Source organism: Psammomys obesus, unplaced genomic scaffold (assembly GCF_907164565.1).
Source record: "Psammomys obesus unplaced genomic scaffold, mPsaObe1.curated_primary_1811, whole genome shotgun sequence".
Taxonomy (NCBI): domain Eukaryota; kingdom Metazoa; phylum Chordata; class Mammalia; order Rodentia; family Muridae; genus Psammomys; species Psammomys obesus.
In genome coordinates, this window is record NW_026596034.1 from 10382665 (window position 1) to 10401676 (window position 19012).

The 19012-nt window shown below is 44.6% G+C and overlaps 2 protein-coding genes across 2 annotated transcripts in view; one reads left to right on the forward strand and one right to left on the reverse strand.

Annotated features, from left to right (window-relative positions):
* Positions 1 to 4229, forward strand: part of Ogfod1 (2-oxoglutarate and iron dependent oxygenase domain containing 1) — a 33461-nt gene extending 29232 nt beyond the window's left edge. Inside the window, exon 14 of the transcript XR_008721701.1 lies at positions 4161 to 4229. The gene's annotated coding sequence lies outside the window, so the exon portion shown is untranslated. The remainder of the gene's footprint in view (positions 1 to 4160) is intronic.
* The window catches only part of Bbs2 (Bardet-Biedl syndrome 2), a 34626-nt gene that overhangs the window by 1440 nt on the left and 14174 nt on the right, over positions 1 to 19012 (reverse strand). Inside the window, exons 5-16 of the mRNA XM_055620862.1 lie at positions 17400 to 17477; positions 15311 to 15415; positions 15137 to 15223; positions 11524 to 11659; positions 11173 to 11309; positions 10361 to 10505; positions 10105 to 10276; positions 8923 to 9052; positions 6608 to 6739; positions 5075 to 5212; positions 4238 to 4350; positions 50 to 198 (exon numbers count right to left, since the gene is read on the reverse strand). Coding sequence (XP_055476837.1) covers positions 50 to 198; positions 4238 to 4350; positions 5075 to 5212; positions 6608 to 6739; positions 8923 to 9052; positions 10105 to 10276; positions 10361 to 10505; positions 11173 to 11309; positions 11524 to 11659; positions 15137 to 15223; positions 15311 to 15415; positions 17400 to 17477 — 1522 coding nt within the window. The remainder of the gene's footprint in view (positions 1 to 49; positions 199 to 4237; positions 4351 to 5074; positions 5213 to 6607; positions 6740 to 8922; positions 9053 to 10104; positions 10277 to 10360; positions 10506 to 11172; positions 11310 to 11523; positions 11660 to 15136; positions 15224 to 15310; positions 15416 to 17399; positions 17478 to 19012) is intronic.

Below are 19012 nucleotides of genomic sequence, written 5' to 3' on the forward strand. Positions count from 1 at the left end.
ATCTTTTCAAAATACCACCAACAAATCACAGTGCCAGGGAAAGACTCACCACGCAGACGGCCTGCTCTTTGTATTGCTTGGTTCACTGCCTTCAGGTTTCCTAGCAATTCTGTGTGGTTGTTACAACGAATCTTATATCCATTTAGCAAGTCTTTGTTAAGGTCATAGAGTTCCATATAACGGTTCTTCATTGTTTTCCTGTGTAAATCAATAGAAACCTAGCATTAACACTTAACAGACTTCTTAGTTACATTAAAAAGAAAACAGTCAGACACAACGACACACACAGTTCAAAGGCAGCCTGGGCTGCTAATGAAAACCTGTCTCAAACAAACAGAAGGAAAGGAGAAGTGACATTTCTAGTTGTGTTTTCACTAATATAGATTAATTACTGAAGTTTGCTTTGAAGACATCTAAAAGGTTCCATCAAAATATCCTCTTTTTCTCAGATAAATAGTAAACAAGTGAGCTTTTGGAGTAACTGGTCCATGGTTTCTTAGATTAGGAAACTTAACCCCTGAGCTGGTGGGCAGAGAAAGTCAGCAAAGTAAGTAAAAAAGTAAGAAAAGTAGCTAGCTTTCTTTTAAGTTTCAAACTAGTAATTCATTAGATAAAGAGGCCTATTAATAAAATTTCTAGAGAACAGACTCAGCTTGTTATTTCATAAAGTTTAAAAAAGCATGGGCCAGTGAGATGGCTTGATGGATAAGGCTTGTTGCCAAGCCTGATAATTTGAGTTGAACCCACAGAATCTACATAACAGAAGAACTCTGGCGAGTTGTCCTTTGACCTCTACACATTGCACAGGAGCATGCACAAAATCTCATGCCTGTGCTCACACACAGTTAAGTAAAATGAATGTAAAAGAAAATTTTAACAAACATAACAAAGTATTCCTATATAAGAATGAAAATGATTTAAGTAAAAATGCTGAACTGAAGCCCCTACAGTGTTGAATACAAAATGGTAGTTTCTCTGCAAGCCTGGCACTTTCTTATATGAGCTTTAGTTTTCTACATACCTTTAAGGGGGGGGGGGGGAGAAGCCCTTCAGTTCCTTTTTTAATCTTACTACATGCTTACTATATAACCCAGCAGTCCTATTCAAAGAGAAGTAAAAATGCATGTCTATAAAAACCCTGTATGAAAATATAACCACCAAAGCTAGGGAACACGGATACCACCAGCTGTTGAAGGGATAAACTGACCACTACATGTCTCTTTATGGCATACTATTCAGCAATAAAGAAGGGGGAAAAAAACCTATTGACACATGCAACAACATAGATAAATCTCAAAGATTTATAATAGTAAGTGAAAAAAAGGTCAACTTAAACAGTTACACATGGTATAATGGTATTAGGAAAAGGTGAAACTGCTGTGTAAAAAATGGTCCCTGGAGATGAGGAAAGGCATCAACACAGAGGCCCAGAGGAATAAACATTCCAAATCTTGATGTTAGCAGTAGCAACACAATCAGGGAAGTATCTGCAAATTGTCTTCTATATGCATATTATAAGCTACATATCAACCATATTTACATAAATAAAAAGATCTACATATTGTATGAGCATCTGAATAGGAGGCACAAATGATCCTGAGAAGAACATGAAGGTGTAGATACCCTATTCCTCCAGGAGCCTCATACTGTGCAGAATCAAGTGCTAAGGCCATCAACATCAAAGAAACAGAAGACCCAGAAGTGATTGGCCATTGAAAGCAAAACTCTACTTCACTTTGCAGTACACATCTGGAAATTGCGTCTCTGTATAGCTCTGGCTGGCCTGGAATGTGCTTTGTAGACCAGGCTGGCTTCAAACTCAGTCTACCTAATTCTGCCTCCTGGGATTAAAGGTGTGAACTACCACACCTGACCACATCTGGAAATTATTTTATATTTTTGGTTGTGAGCCTAACTTTTAATGGCTGAGCCATCTGTCTAGCCCTTCATCTGGAAATTCTTAAATAGCATTTTACAAAATCAAATGCTCATTAACACAGAAAACTGTAATTACAGAAAATGTAAAACAAAACTAATTTTTAATGCAAAGAATAGATAATACCTAGGCTCAAACAAAACATGGAAAAAAATGAGTGCAAGAACAGTTTTTGTTGGTTTTGGTTTGGATTTTTTGTTGTTGTTTTTGTTTGTTTTTTGAGACAGGGTTTCTCTGTGTAGCCCTGGCTGTCCTGGAACTCACTCTGTAGACCAGGCTGACCTCAGACTCAGAGATCTGCTTGCCTCTTCCTTCTGAGTGTTGGGATTAGAGGTGTGCACACCACTGCCCAGCACAAGAACAGTTTTTAAAGATTGGATAAAAACAAAAACCTTGAAGTGTAAACAATGGCAACAAAACTAGTACTTCTTTTTCTCTAGAGTTTGAGTCACCCAAGTTGCAAAGAGCAAACAAACACAAGTGGCTCAGAAGGATGCAGGTGGGCGGAGGTCTGAGGCAAGAGGAAAAGAGAGAAAATCAGAAACACTGTATGATCCAACAGTCTACTTCTGGGTTTATTATCCAGAAGACTTGAAGTCAGGGTCTTTAAAAGACTAGCATTCCATGCATACTGCAGGACTGTTCACAAAGCTAACACACATAAGGGAGAAAGCCCATAGGCACATGAAAGGAGAAAAACATCTTAGTAAGCAATGAACTACTCAGTCTTCAAAAAGAGGGGAGTTCTGTAATATGCAACACCATGGTTGAACTTTGAGGATCTATGTTAGGTGAAAAAAGCCAGTCCCAAAAGGATCAATACTACATGATGCCATTTCTAAAAGGAACCTATAAAACAGCCAAAATTGATAGAGTCAAGAATAGACTCGTGTCTCCCGGGGTCTGGGGAGTTACTGATTGCTGGGGGCACAGAAGAACTTGTACTCAGAGAGAAGCACTAAGAGAACCAGGCACGTTAATCACACTGGGTGTCTCCTCAATGGAGGAGATAAACATCAAATACTTACACATCATCCAGAAAGCTGAGAATGGATCCTGCTAATGACGTGGTGACCTTTTTGCTCTCTGTGGGGGCAGACCTCACCCAAATCCCCCAGAATGATTATCTCAGACTCTTCCCTCCCTGTTACTCATCCTTAGGGGAGATGTCACATGTATGTTATAGACTGCTAACATTAGCTGCTAGGCCTTTTAGCTATCATCACATGTACCTTGTAAAAGAGTTTCTATGTAGTCACACACCTTAAGCTTTACTGTGCTCCTGAAATTGGACTGGATTGGTTGTTGCCTGGAAATCTTTCACCAAGTTATAGTGTGTTAAATATCTGACAATGAACTGCTTGGCATTAGACCCCCAAAGTCTGATCCAGGCTCATTCCTGTATTCTCACCGTTCGCTTCTGTGCCTGGACACCTGCAGGGACCCCTCAACTAATCGACATATGCTTCACAAACCACACAGTTTTGTCACTTTTCAAACTAAATCATGGAAAGGGTTCATCCACATTGAATCCTGTTGGTCTGTGACATGTTTAGAAGCTTTCCCCATGTCCTTTAAGTCACGGCCATCTACAACTCATTGCTCTACTGACGAGTCTCGGGCATATCCAGTATGCTGCTCATGTGACTCTGGATTTTCATTTTGGGATTTGCTATGATTTGATATGGTTAAATATGCCCTCCAAAGGTTCTTGGTGTGTTAATATTAAGTAGTGGGACCTTTTAAACAGCGTATTACAAGGTCACTAGGCCATGAAGGGAGCTACCTTTGGAAGGGATTAAGGTAGGTGTCACTGGATCCTAGTTCATTTTCTCAAGAGAATAACTATAAAAGGAGTCTGTCTGACTTCCAGGGTGGCTATTGCATTTCTTGCTCCTGCATGCGCTGCCATGATGTCATCTACCACTGGGTAATGCAGTCAGGAAGGCGCTCGTCAGAACAAATGCAGCATTATTTGGACCTTGAACCTCCGAAAACTAAATAAATCACTTTTCTTTATATGCTATTCAATCTTAGGCATTTTGTTGTAGCTATGGGAAGCAAACAAATATAGTATTGTTTTTTATATATAAACAATGCCTTTATGAGTATTGTGTAAATATGTAAAATGAGCACATATTTCTCCAAGCCTTACACTAAAAGCAAATTTCTGGGTCACAAAATACATTTTCAGCTTTACCAATAAAGCCAACTTATTTTCCAGGTCACTGAATTTACTTAGATTCCAGCTAGCAACATCTGCGTGACTGTGCACTTTTCCCGGCTTTGGTGGATACTCACATGTCCCTCATCAGACGCGCGTCCTCAGCTCGAACCAGCAAACTTCGGATGACATTAGAGTTATCAGCCATGTCGGCACTCAGCTTTTGATGCACTGAATGATACTCATCCACCTGGAGAGCAAGAGCACTCAACAATTAACAAGGCTTCACCGCCTCTTGAGAGCCTGAAAGACTGAGAAGACAGCACCTGCCACACACGGGCCCTTGCCCCTCCCTGTTCAGTTGCGCCATCTTAGGTGCCTCTACAGTTCATCTCCTTTAAACAAATGGTCTAGATGACCTTCAGTGATGCTACCCCAGGTTGGACCTTCCTATGTCATCAAGAGTCCAAGAAATATACATATGAAGGTATGAAGGGTTTAGTGATTCACAGCGATAATGGTGGGGTTTTTGGTTTCTCTGAGGGTCTTTTCATGAGAGGGGGTAATATTGAGTGTTGAACCTTGGCATCAAATGTTCCACCACTAAGCCAGAGACCCTGCCCACGAGCAGTGTTTTACCATACAGGTCATTAGAATCCTTACTTTCCTTCTTAATTTTGAATTTGGGTTTTTGAAAATCAATGAACTCAAGACCAAAGTGAATGCAGCAGACTAAATGGACGGAAAGTAATGGTGTGATGCTTGCTCAAGAGAGCATCGCCTGGAACCAGGAAAAACAAGGGATGAAGCAGTAACTTCACTTTTACAGAAGCCCTTTAAGGAACTCACTCACCAAGGCTCATCCAAGTTTATACAGAATTCTTTAGAATGTTATTATCATATAGCATATACACATGTATATCTTTACTCATTTTATAAGAAAATCTTTCCAGCTCTGACTACCACGGTCTCACCTTCACCAGCACTTTTCGTAATTCCTCGAAGTACACAGGGAAATCTGCTTCTACCTGGAGGTCTTCAATAGCAAAAAAGGACGCCATCGACTGGATGATGTCACCAGCAAGATCAATATCATCAGTATTCACGGTGACCTACCCGAGCAAAATGGGCAAGCTTAGTATCCTCACAGATGGAGAAACAGCACCTGACTTTCTCCACGTTCCACACAACTCTTGAAAATGTGTTTATGTAGAGTGACGAGGTTGCTTTTAGTCATTATTACTTACAGGTAGCTAAAGGTCACTCCTCTAACCTTAAACTAAATGCAACATTAGTCAAAGAATTAAAATGATATTGTGCCAAGCATCATTTAAACCTAACCTCCCAAGTAGCTGGAACTATAGGTCACACCATTGGCCCTGGCTTTGTAACCAGAAGAAAGAAAAAAATAGCAAACAGCCCAACAGGAAAAACATGGTGTCCTTGTGATTTCTGACATTTTTCAGTCTCATGAGATAAAAATGCCTGCAGTGGAAATGGGAAGCTGGCAGTTCCACAATGAGAAGCTCAATCAGGAACTCCAACTGTCTGCCTCAATTTCCCCAGTGTGCTGGATGTGTGTGCCTCGAGTTAATGGTGCTACCTTGGGTTGCTCTCTCAGTCAGGCTACCCTCGTCATCTCTGCTGGATGTTGAAGATGTCTGCTCTCTATAAACTACTGCTCTCTCTACTGTGACTGATTCTTTTATTTTTGCTTGCTATATACTTAATAAACTTACTCATTCAAAATAAACATCATGGCCATAACAGCTTTAGTAGACTCTGCATACCTTACAGAACAGTGCCCATCCCTCTCAACTGTTAGCTATTTATTTTGTTTTGTTTCTTGAAACAAGGTACATAGGCCAGGCTTGACCTCAGAGATCTGCCTCCTCTGCCTCTTGAGTGCTGAGATCAAATGTGTGCACCAAAACACCCTGCTCTTCACAGTTATTTTTAACTGGCACCTTAACATGACCGAGAATGAACTCTAAAGGAAGTTTAGTGGTCTGGACGGTGGGCCCGTGGGATTTTCTTAGCTGGGTTCACTGAGGTGAGAAAACACTGAAATGTGGGCGGGACTGTTTCCAGGTTGGGCCCGGACTGGGGGAAACAGAACAAGCAGTGGTAGCAGCGGTAGTTCTCGCTTCTGCATCTCCACTGTGGACGTAAATGTGAGCTCATGTCTGAAGCTCCTGCCACTGCACCCTCTCCACAGTCATGGGCTAAGGTCTGGGACCATGAACAAAAATAAACCCTTTCTCCTCTATGCTGCTTTTGCCAGGGTAAAACACCAACCCTTCCCAACCAAATTATTTAAGAAAGGAATGAACACCAACCCCAAGACAGAATACTGCTGTTCCAGAGCAAACCCCAGTGTCTACTACAATGCCACTGGCACACCAGGCTGAAAAACTTGCTTCTGTAATCTTAAGTATGAGTTTTACTTTGTGAGTGAATGGTCAAACAGCACAGGAGGACTCTATGCCTATGGCATCATACATTACCTCGCCACTTGGTTTTATCTTTATATAGAGCTGGCCACCATTGCGCAAGGATGTGAAACAGACTTGAAACGGTGCACTCTGAATATTTGTGTCTTCTGGCAATAGAAAGTTCTGGTTGAGCCATGTGACCATCTTAAAAATGAACAGAACAAAGTGCACTTCAGTTTCTAAAGTAGTCATCATGGAAAGAATTCCCTTCTCTCGTATACTGCTTGGTTTAAGAAAAGAAACTATACCTCACCCTCCCACACACACACTGACCGAGTGCATACAAATCACACTTTCCCTCATTCTTGGTCTTCAGCAACACTCACAATTACAGCTGGTGCCACAGCAGGCACAACTGTACAATACTTCCTATTCAGACATGATCTTACATGCAGTGCACAGAGGACTCAGGTAGGTGCTATTTCTGTTCATTTAACAGCTCTTCTGCAGGTGAACAGGACTGTGCATAGAGCTGGTCTACTCTGTGTAAATTGTTATTAAGTGTACTTGTGCACAGTCAGAAACAAGTTACCTGCACATAGCTTTGGTGTTGATACTTTACAGTAGTTTTCAATCCAGCTTCCAGGACAGAATCACCCATGAGATTATCTACAAGGGCCTGACTAGTGATCTGAGAATCCATATAGTCAAAAACCTCAAGACTTCTGAGGCCAGAATCCCACCCTGTCTTCTCTGCCCTGGGAGCAGCTCTTCTACTGTTCCTTACCCCTGGAAATGCAGGGGTTCAAGTTCTGAACCCAAACCCAAGTTCTGCTCTACCTGCTCATTGGTCAGAAGCCAACCACGATCTGTAGCTGTGTAGAATCACCAACCAGAGACACCAACTGCTGAGAACCCTGGGTCAGAAGTCCCACATCTGAACTGACTTGTCCTAGATGAGCTTCCATGCCAGCAGCATTGCAAGGATATCAGCACAGCAGCCAGCTTCACCGGGGCTGGCTGCCAGGGCTGAGTGGCTGGCTCTGGGGCTGGGATTGGGACTGTGTGGGGAGCCTCATCACTGGCTATAAAGCCACAGCTGTGGGATTCTGGGCTCTGCCCTCTCAGAGGCCATGGGGCTCTTTTGCCTAATGGTGGCCTTTCTCATCCTCACGCTGTGATGCAGCTGTCTCCACCTCTATCTCCCACAGTTCTTTCCCATGTGTCCTCTGCCCTGCGGGTTTCCCTCCTGTACCTCCGAAGGAAGTATGGGGAAAGATATGGGCTCAGGGTTTGACAGAAGACAAGCAGGCACTGTATTAATAAGAAGGAAGACGAGCTCTGAAGCTCAACGAGAGGTCCAGCCCACTGCCACGGATGTCAAGCTTCACACAGCCTTTATACCAGTCATGCAGTCTCCTGTGCTCCTCACGAAGTAGGCAACACTGCCTACCATTATAGACAGGGAAACTGAAATTGGTGATGGGAACTCCTCAAAATCACTAAAAATTTAACTGAATAGTACTTGAGCTAAAAACAAACAAACACCTAAAATGTCCTGACCGCCAAATCCTATCTTTTCCATCTTTCCCCATTGAGACCTTTCTCTATGAAGCCATTTTGCAAGCATCTGGCACCGTGCTACATTACACATTTCCATTTGGCCTCTCTTGAAGCACTGTCAAGACAACTACAGCAATACCGTAACAAAAGAAAAGGGGAGAATTAATTAAGAAATTAATTTCTAGCCAGGTGCAGTGGTGTATAGCTTTAATCCCAGCACTCACTCGGGAGGCAGAGGCAGGTGGATCACTGTGAGCTCAAGGCCAGCCTGGTCTACAAAGAGAGTCCAGGACAGCCACATCTACACAAGAGAGAAAAAAAAAAAAAATGAGTTCTGTTTTATTGTACTTTTTGAGATAGGGTCTCACTCTGTAGCCCAGGGTGGCCTGGAATTTGTGAAGTAGCCCAGGCTGTTCTCAAACTCATGACCCTCATACCTCTGAAGTTCTGGACTTGCAGACAGGCCTATGGCACCACACTTAAAGCTGGTATATTTCATTGTAAGTCACTAGCCAGAGCCAGCAAGATGATTCAGTCAGTGAACCCTGCAGCCTGATGACAGGTTTGATTCCTAGAACCCTTGGAAGAAGGAGACGACCGACTGCCAAATGTGCCCTGACCCTCACACTCACACCATGGCATGCACATGTAACATACAATCTTACACGCACACACATTAGTAATAAAGTAAGTGAAGCTTAAAAGTTTCTAAGCAAACTCTGCACTATATAGTTCATAATGTTTACTGCCACAAGCATGACACAGAGTGACATGTAAAGGACATCTAAAATGCAAACTATGACCTGGAAGAACGCACTACTCACCCTCTGTGCCCGCTCCGCGATGGTGAAGTTCACGTAACTGACAGGCTCACTAGTCGTGTCTGGGCTTGTCAGTGCATACATAGTGAATCGGGGAAGCTGTCTTGTCAGCTCAAATACATGGAACTGGGTGCTACAACCAACCAATGAACACAAGAGAAGGGCTTGGTACAGTGTTAATCAGCACTCTCCACCCCCAGCTTTTTTAAGACAGGGTCTCATGTAGCCCAGGCTGGCCTTCAACTCCTGGTCCTCTTGCCTCTGCCTCCCAAGATTACATGCACCACCATGCCTGGCTCGGTGCAGTTTCAAAGTGAGGACCCAGAAAGTAAACTCACTGCTAGATCCCCATCACGTGCTATCTAAGGGTTACACTGAAGAAACCCGGGGTGGGGGGTGGGGGGGAAGTGAGGGTTAAAGTTCTGCAGCTGTGAATGGGTTTGAGATTTAGAAGCAATGTAAGTTGTCTACTCACAACATACACATACACACTCCACATACACACTCACACGCACCGGGGCCTCACAACACCCTGGAGGAATACAAAAAGCCTTTGACTTTTACTGAGCAGATTTTGTTGTTTTTATGAAGCAGGGTCTCACTAAGTTGCTTGGTGTGGCCTTGAACCCTCTTGTAGTCCAGACTGGCCTGGAATTTCTGATCTCGTGCTGCAGTCTGAGAGATGGGATCATAAGCTTGCACTACCATGCCCAGCCTGAAAAGACCTTTACCTTTAACATGTGTAGAGAAGTTTTCCCTCGAGCATCATGTCTGCACCTCAGAGAAATTTCTCCCACCCTTCAGTGTGTTAGTGAACTACATTTAAATCATTACCCACTTGTTCCTCCCTGTGTGCTGCTGAGGTTCAAATCTGGGGGTGGGGGGAGGGCACATGCTAAGCCTGAGTCCTAACCACTGAGCTTCACCAAAAGCGCAAGCATACTCTTAAAGTTTTTGTGTCCTTGAGATCATCTGATTAAAAATTGAAAATAACCATCTTAAATGTCTATACCTCTTTTTTCTTTGAAAAGCATTCAAATTAGGAAAATAAAAGGTCCTGGGAAAACCCTGACTGGTGAGCAGCTCCCTCAGTGGCTTCTTGGGTCTGACAGAGGGCAACTGTAACGGCAAACCAGCCCATCTTTCCCTTGTCTCTATGGGAATGGCCTGTGGGGGAAGGGTCACCTGCTTCTGGAACCCACGAAGGCCTTCAAGTGCAGATCTACAGGGACATCTTTGGGAGGTGTAATTGGGACACAGATGGAGCTGGAAAGGTTGTGAATGCTGGGGTGGACCACATGGCTTTCACCCACAAAAATTCCCTCGGCAAAAATTAGCACTGCTCGGATGATGGTCTCTGTAAGGAGAGGAACACGACACTTTAGGAACTACTCCAAGACAGCACAGGCACCTGCCAGGACCAGCTGTATGCCGTGCTTACCATTGGAAGTGGAAATGCGTAGTTCCGCATGTGCATCTTGCACATCGCTGCCCAGGCTGACGGAGAGGGCAGTGTGCAGCTTGGTGTTGGCTGGGATTATGCCCTTCTGCCCATCGGCCTCAGTCGGGGGACTGCTCTGTTCTGCCTGCAAGACAGCGCCTAACTTCAGCTTAGTCACTCAGGGAACTAAAGTCCAAGTTAAATAATGGCTACTCAGCTTTGTCCCCATCTATGGTCCACTGCACCTCATCATCATGCCCTTTACAAATGCTTGTGTCTGTCCGTCTGTCCATCTGTCTTTCTCATCTCTATCTATCCTTTTAGAATCCTTTTATATTTGTTGTTAGTTAGTTGAGCATGTGCGGGGCAATGGGAGGCTGTGCATGTGTGAGTGCCATGCCTGGTGGGTCAAGAGAGGGTACAGAGTCTCCTGAAGTCACAGGCAGCTGTGAGCCGCCGATGTGGGTGCTGGGATCCAAACTGTGTCCTCTGCAAGAACAGTGCACACTCTTTACTGCTAAGCTGTCTCTCCAGCCCTTCTCTCTCCTTTTTCTGAGACAAGCTCTGGCTATGTCATCCAGGCTAGAACTTGGAGGCCTCCTCTTGGCCTCTGAGCACTGCGATTACATTGTATGCCACCATGCCCAGCATTCATGCCTCTTCGTTCTAGCAGTGGCCAAAAGGCTGAAGCAATGTGCACCCTGGGATGTGAGGAGGGCCCGCCCCCGGCCAACACTGACCCCGGTGCCCTCCCACCCTCAAGGAGTGCCGTGGACAGTCCCACTTTAGCCCCACCCCTCCGTGGAGTCCACCTTGTTCTCCTCATAGTTCCGGAGTTCCAGCAGCAGGTTCTGCTTTTTCTGACTCAGCTCTCGGATCAGGTCCTGCTCCACACTCGTGTCCAGGAGGCTCCCCTTCATCTCAGCAGTGCCTGGCAGGTAGCCTCGGACTGAACAGAGGACAAGAACCTGAGCACAGCCACTTCTACTTTACACCATCAACGACCTGTCCAGACAAACAAAAAGTCCCTCTTCTCATCTTCTAGACCTAGGCGATTTTGTCAGAAAAGCTTAGTAAAATACTGCAGAATTTATTTTCAGGCATTTTTAACCCAAACAAACTGAAATTTTGACTTTTCAAGGATTGTTCTTATCTCAATTTACTTTCCCCGTCCACCGAGCAGCAGATTAACTGTACATGGCCATCCATCCGGTAATCTCCCTCTACCACACCAGCAACAGCAGAAGAGAAATTGTCTTTAAATATGACCTCTCCAGTCCGGTCACTTCGGGCATCAACCTGAAGATGAAACAAGAGCATAAAAGTCACTTAAGTGACAGTTTAGAAACAACAGCAACAACATTTTTAAGATATCGAGCTTTAAAAGTTACTTAGTCCAAAGCCAGGTGTAATGGTGCATGATTTAATCCCAGCACCCTAGAGGCAGGAGGATCTCTGTAAGCTGAGGCTACCCTGGTCTACATAAAGATTCCAGGACAGCCAGGGCTACATAGACCCCCATCTCAAAAAAGTGTTATTTAGTCCAGCTAGGTGTGACACATACCTATAATCCTGGCACTGGTGGAGGGGGGATTGGTGCGGGGTCATCCTCAGCAACATATATGTTTGAGGGCAGCCTGGACTATATAAGGCCTGTCATTCACGTGAGCACAAGCATGTGCGCACGCACACACAATCATTTAGTTTTTCTTCAAGAGTACATCATGGAGCCTAGGGCTTCTCTTAGATGTCTATGGCTGCTGGGGCCAAAGAAATCTCAATGTCCTCAAAATATGTGTCCTTCCCTCTTTTTCAATACAAGTCACCCTTCCCAGTGTCCCTTGTGAAGAACTGGGTCTGCTGAGTGGCGGCTCATGATGCACAAACAGCATGGGACAAATGGAATATGCTCCACAGCCATCTGCCTAGACCCTGCCACACACCAGTCCTGCGATCTCAGTTAATTTTTTTAACTTTCTGTTCATGGTTTCATACGGAGGTCAATGACCAGAACCAGAGTGAAAGCAGTACCCATACCTCACAGCGCATACAGAATCCTGAAACTGTTAACACAGTAAGGTGGTTTAAACACACACGGAGGTGTACAAGAAACACCAGCTCTGTAAATCGGGTTATGTCTAACTCCAGCAATCAAGAAGCTGATCTCCATACATGTACCATGGCACACTTGCCACCCCCCATGCAATTTCTTTTCAGCAGTATCATTATGATTTATACACGTTTAAAATATATTTATACCTAACATTTAAACACTACCAAATTATCCCAGTCTTCTACCACATAGTAACCTCTTCTTTATTTATTTTTTCTTTTCTTTTGAAACAGCCTCACCGTGGCTCTCGCTGTCCTGGACCTGTCTAAGTACATCAGGCTGGCCTTGAACTCACAGAGACCATCCTACCTCTGCCTTCCAGTGCTGGGATTAAAAGTGTATGCCACCATGCACAGCAACTATACAACCTTTTCTAATAACTTCATCCTCTCCTCAGAAAAACCATCCCAGGACTCTTCCCAGAAACATGTGGCTGATAGCTGCAAAGACACCTCAAGAACAATACTGAAGGGCATTCCCTTGAAGCGACTGGTGCAGGCAAGGACACAGGTGTTAAGCGAAGGCCCACTACAGAAACTCTGGCCAGGCAGGCAATGCTAGCCACTCTCTTCAGAAATATCCTTCTGGGCAAAATTTTACAACCTAAATACAAAGCTCCCAGCCTACCCCTTCTCGGGAGAAGCACATCCTGGTCAATAACTCAACCAAGTTATATCTGACGACATCATGTCCACCCCAAGATTATGACCACCACGGCTGACAGAGACATGAGCTTCACCAGAGCTCTCATACACTGACCCCACCCTGTGACTGCGGCTGAGTGGAACCTGCTTCTTCCCCGAGAAGCCTATACGTAGCTCTACGCTGCGCTTCTGCGTTTGGCAAACAAGGCTGCTCCTTTGCTAACCGGGCGGGACTGTAAGTTTATTTCTGGAACACTCTCACTTTGGCTTATCCAAAAAGGAAGGAATAGGTGGCCCTCCAATTTGTAAGCAACAGACGCCGACAAAGCTAATGGGTTAACAGCATTTATGCAGTCCGATCTGTCATTTTCCTTCTTTGCTATTTCTGTCAAGTACAAATAACTGCATAACTTTCCTGACTTCTCTACACTCCCGAACAGATTAGGAAACAGAAGTCCTCAGCTTGAAAACCTTTACTATAAAACTGGAGGTCCAGGCATCCAAAGGTATCTTTTCCTGGCTTTGTGAGATAATCTCATTCTGTAGCCCAGGCTGACCTTGAATTTAACATCTGCCTTTGTCTACCTCCTAAGTGCAAGAATTGTAAGTATACATCACCATGCCTAGCTCTTGGTAGTAATTCCATTTTTTCCCCCCGAGACAGGGTTTCTCTGTGTAGCCTTGGCTGTCCTGGACTCGCTTTGTAGACCAGGCTGGCCTCGAACTCAGAGATCTGCCTTCCTCTGCTTCCCACAGTGCTGGGATCACAGGTGTGCACCACTGAGCCTGGCTTTTAATTCCAAATTCTTGACTCAACTAATAATTTCTGTTCTCCAAGAATGTGATCTTCAAGGATCTGAATGTTTGCTTCTCCCTGAAATGTGTACGTTGTAGCTGTACCCACAAGATGATAGTATAGTACCATTGGAAGGTGCCCTAATGTATGGGGTCAGCGCACATATTAGGTGCCCCCCAAGCCAGGTGTGGGGTGCACACCTAGAACCTCACAGTTGAGAGGTGGGTTTGAAGGTAGCGTGGGCTGTACAGTTCCCTAGGCAAGCTTGGGCATTATAACAGGGCCATATCCCAAAACAGAAAAATAATTAATATTTAAAAAAATACTTCCTACCCTGGGAGATCCCTCGGTCCCTCCTGCTCTGTGAGGTCACAGTGAAAAGACAAGGACAACAAGAAAGCAGCCCTTCCAGACACCAAGTCCACTGCACCTTGATGTTAAAGTTCCCAGCCACCCCAGAACAATGGGATTAAAGCCCCCTGCTTACAATTACCCAGGTGATGATATCTGTAACCACAGCCTAACTGAACAAATAATCAGTGTACGAACTTTGAAATCCTTAATAAGTAATGATGACACACATTCTTCCCTTACAATGTTTAATACCCATGTCAAGGGCAAAACCAAGCAGATGAGGAAGAGCCAATCTAACTTTTTAGCATCTGCTTTTTAAGTGGCATCAAAGGAAGGCAGAGGTGTTGGCTAAAGGTAAAGAAGAGCCCAGAAGAAAAGGAGGAATTAGCTGTCGTCCCAAGCAATCCAATATTGACAGAGAAGGAAGTTAGTACAAATGGTATCCATGGAGATCTGGAAGCTGCCAAGACTACCTTGACTTGCCCAAATGCTAAGAAATCCTGAAGTTTAAGAGGAAAGAAAGCAAAGGGATTTTACTTTGAAGTTATAGGTGGGAAATCAGTATCCCAACGGGATTCTTCCTGTTAATTCTACAGAAGAGCTATCATCATCTCATTATTAGATTTTTTTTTTCACTTGTCTACACCTACAATCAACCTGATAGATGGACTGCCATGCCTTAAAAGAAGAGACTGAGAACAACTCTCTGGAGATTTTCTCCCAAATGTGGTTTACAAGGCTGAGAGGACACATCCGCCTTGTAGCAGGAAGAAATAACCCAGAAAGACTGGCCCAGGCTTAGTAGTGCAGCCAGAATCATAAACAGATGTTACCTTGAGTTACACAAACATTTCCTGACTCAGACTTACCTTTCCATTAGACCAGCCAGTTATCAGCTCACACACTCCATCAGAATTAATGTCAAAAGCATGAATGCTCATGGCATGGTTTTTAGACTGAAAAAGAATTCCAATAATTAGTAAAGGAACCTCTCAGTGTCAGAAGTATGTTCTGCCAGAAAGGGGAGGCTGAACTGTACTAACTTTAATTCTCCAGTATCGGGCTGTTTTGTCATAAACCCCAACTGTGCCGTTGGAAAGGGCATAACCAAACCGACTGTTGTACATTGGACACAGAGAGGTGACTATCTGCAAAACAACACAGAAGACAGTTAGTTATTTAGTAAGGTTCAGCTCAACCTCACATGCAGCCTTGTAAAACCACAGGCCTGTATGGAGGACCTCAGCCCTCCAGGCATGAGCAGCCATTGCCACCTTGAAATCAGAACAGCTGCGAGTACTCACACCAGACCCTCATAACATGGAGCCACCAACATTCATACATGGAAGCAGGGGTTGGGCTCACAGAGCTGCCGGTAGTCCTGGGTTCTATAAGAAATCAGGCTGAGCAAGCCATGGAGAAGAAGCCAGTAAGCAGCACTCAGGGCCTCTGCCTCAGCTCCTGCAGCCAGGTCCCTGCCCTCTTTGAGCTCTTGCCATGGCTTTCCTCTGTGAACTGTGACTCAGGAAATGGCCAAATGCGTTTGATCACAGTGCCTCATCACAGCAATAAAAACACTAAGTAAGACACCAGGTCCTTAGAGAAAGTCTCCATGGTCCACTCCTTTCTCCTCACTTTGTGGATTAGAGAAGCAACAAATCCATGCTGATCCTTGGCTCTATCCCATGCTCCACTCTCCTCTTCTAGGACTTAGAAAAATGTACTTCAAAGAACTCTATCATCACGTCTAATAATGACAAAGCCAGAAATCCCACTCTCTCAAATAGTTCCCACCAAACAGGAAAAGATTCACTACAAATTGGGATGAAAGAGGGCCCACCCTGGCAGGCCAGTGACACTCAAGCTGTTATTTATTTGTTTGTTTGTTTGTTGTGTGTGTGTGTGTGTGTGTGTGTGTGGTCCTTTGGGGAAGGCTAGAAATCTCTTTAAGAATCTAATGTGCTGGAGAGATGGCCCAATGGTTAAGAGCACTAGACTCTCTTCCAGAGGACCCAAGTTCGATTCCCAGCACCTACATGGTGGCTCACAACCATCTATACCTCAAGTTCCAGGTGATCCAACACCCTCTTCTGGCCTGTGCAGGCACCAGGCAAGCATATACTTCACACACTTACACGAAGGCAAAACACCCATATACATATATTTTTTTTAATCTAGGAAAATCAGGCACAGAGACTCCAATCTACAGTTGCATTCATTTTTTGTTTTGGTTTTGGTTGGTTGGGTTTTTTTGTTGTTGTTTTGCAATTATCAACTGTGGACAAACTAAAGCCCAAACTAAAATCCTACAGTTGGGATTAAAACAATTTGGGATAATACACACACACACACATATACACACACACATATATACAAAAATATATTTGTATAACATAACTGATTTTTAAAGAAACCAAAACTTCCATTGCAAATCTGTAATCTCAATACTTGGGAGGCCAAGTCAGGAGAATCGCTATGAATTCAGAGTCAGCATGGGCCACCCAGTGAGTTTGAGGCCAGCCTTAGCTATTACAGAATGAGACCTTGTCTGAGAAGACAAAACAAACGACAAAATTCCAATGGCCCATCACAGAAATGCTCCCATAAGCACGTGCTCATGACCTGGGTGCCCCTGCCCTCTTCAGAGATTCAACTTTTTGCACTCAGTCCTCACCTTCACTTCTCTGTCCATAACTGTAATTTTACATGAAAATAAACCTGAGCCAGGCATGGCAGTACACACCTGTAATCCCAACATTCAAGAGACGGAAAGGTCAGGCCTACGTGAGACTATCTCAGAAAAACAAAAAACAAAAAAGATGGAGCAGGGCAACACACAGATACCTGTGAGTTTGAGACCAACCTCGTCTACCTATGAATTCTAGGCCAGCCAGAACTGCCCAGTCAGAACCTGTCTCCACTAACAACAATGATAATAAAAACAATATGAGTAGGTTTTCTCCTAAAGACCCTGGGCTGTGAGGTGGTGCCCAGCAGTCTCCTGTATGGTGCCTCTGAGTGCACGGCTGCCCCACACCCTCCAAGGTCACCTCTCTGCACCCCAAACTGTGAGGAGATGCTCAGCACTCCCTAGGCTAATCTCAGGTCACCGCTCTGCAGAGCACTTCCTACCTCTGTCTCTGTCATTTCTGCCACAATCTCATCTTCTTTAAAAACACGGATGTCAAAATCTTCAGATCCAACAAGAAGCTGAAAAAGGAAGGGGGAAATCACAGTATCATAGTTTAATGTGTAAACACAGCAAAGCTTCATGATTAAAAAAAAAAAAAAAAAAAAAAAAAAAAGGACACCCCCTTGCAGCTTTTGCTAGCCACACATTCCAGTCCTCTAGAAATCCAGTGCTCAAGGGGCCTGCAATTGATCTGGTCGGGAGAGAAAGGGTAACCCTACAAGGCTAATTCCGCAGTTCAGGGGCAAGCGAGCAGGGCAAGCCAGCCAGACACGCTCCTCCTAAGTCAGCACTGCCCGTTGCTGAGGATAGCAGCCTGCAGCACTCGGGCTGTGCCTGGGCCTGTGCGCCACACCGGTTCAGAACTGCCTTGCCCTCACAGACTGTACACCTCGGTAAACACACAAATGTGCCACCTGTCCAGGAGTACCCCCCCCCGCCCCCGTGCAACACAGCCTGATGAATGCCTCACTTCTAGAAACAGAACACCATCTTACTGCGGTAAAAGGGGGCTGTGGGAGCAGATGGCGAATGAAAATCACACCAGGAGAGCCAGGCCTGAGAGCTTACTGGACCTATCAGACTGAGGAAAGGGCACAACTCCTTCCCCTGGACCCCACAAAGAGGATGGTGCATGGTAACGTCCCCTCTGACTCTCATGGTCCACCTGTCTGAGGGTCTTTAACTTAGTTAAGTCCCTGATACTGAAGCAGTATGCTAATCCTACCGTCCGTCCATCCATCCACCCAGCTCTGGTCCTCACCTTCACTTTTAGGGCCTCCACAGCAGCTGCACACTGACTCCTCAGCCTAACCCCACCAATGGGCAGGCAAACCAGCAGGGCACAGCAGGGCAGCAGCCGCAGAAGCCTCTGCTGAGACCTCAGCTCCTCAGGTGACAGACAGTGACCCAGACTATTCGAATCTCTGTTAGCTTCCTGCCGCTCCTGCCTTTAACCCTTTGTAGCCACACTGTAACCTACATATACACATATACAGTTATGTATGTATACGCATGTGTATAGTACTATACACATATAGATACTCTGTGCTTTCCCATATGTGCTCTAAGAGTAACAGTAGTAATTACAACTGGAATAAAAGATGTCTGCTTGCCTTGGCCAGGACTAGCAAGGAAGGTGGGAGCACTTGAAAACTGCTACCAACAAAAACCTCAGCACCCTGTGAACTTATTGTGATTTCTTAAATTCTGGTGTTGTGGAAACACAAATATACTGGTCTGTGTTTCTAACATTTACAACAGAACCCTGTCTTGAACTCCAGAGCCCAGTGCCCACAGAAAGCAGGCTATGCTAGGGACCGGTAGACCCTGTACACATGCCAATTTCTCAAGGGTCTGATTTCTAGGGCAATTTCTTATATTAATATATAAGTAGAATTATCAGAATTTCAAAAGGAATAATTTTGTCAGCCAAAATTGAAAATATTTCAAAGCATCAGAAGCAGTTAATAAGAGTATGAATGTAACTGAGGTCTTGTCAATCTTTGCCTTCTCTCCTCCTCCTATTTCTCAGAGACACAGACAGTAAGAGGAG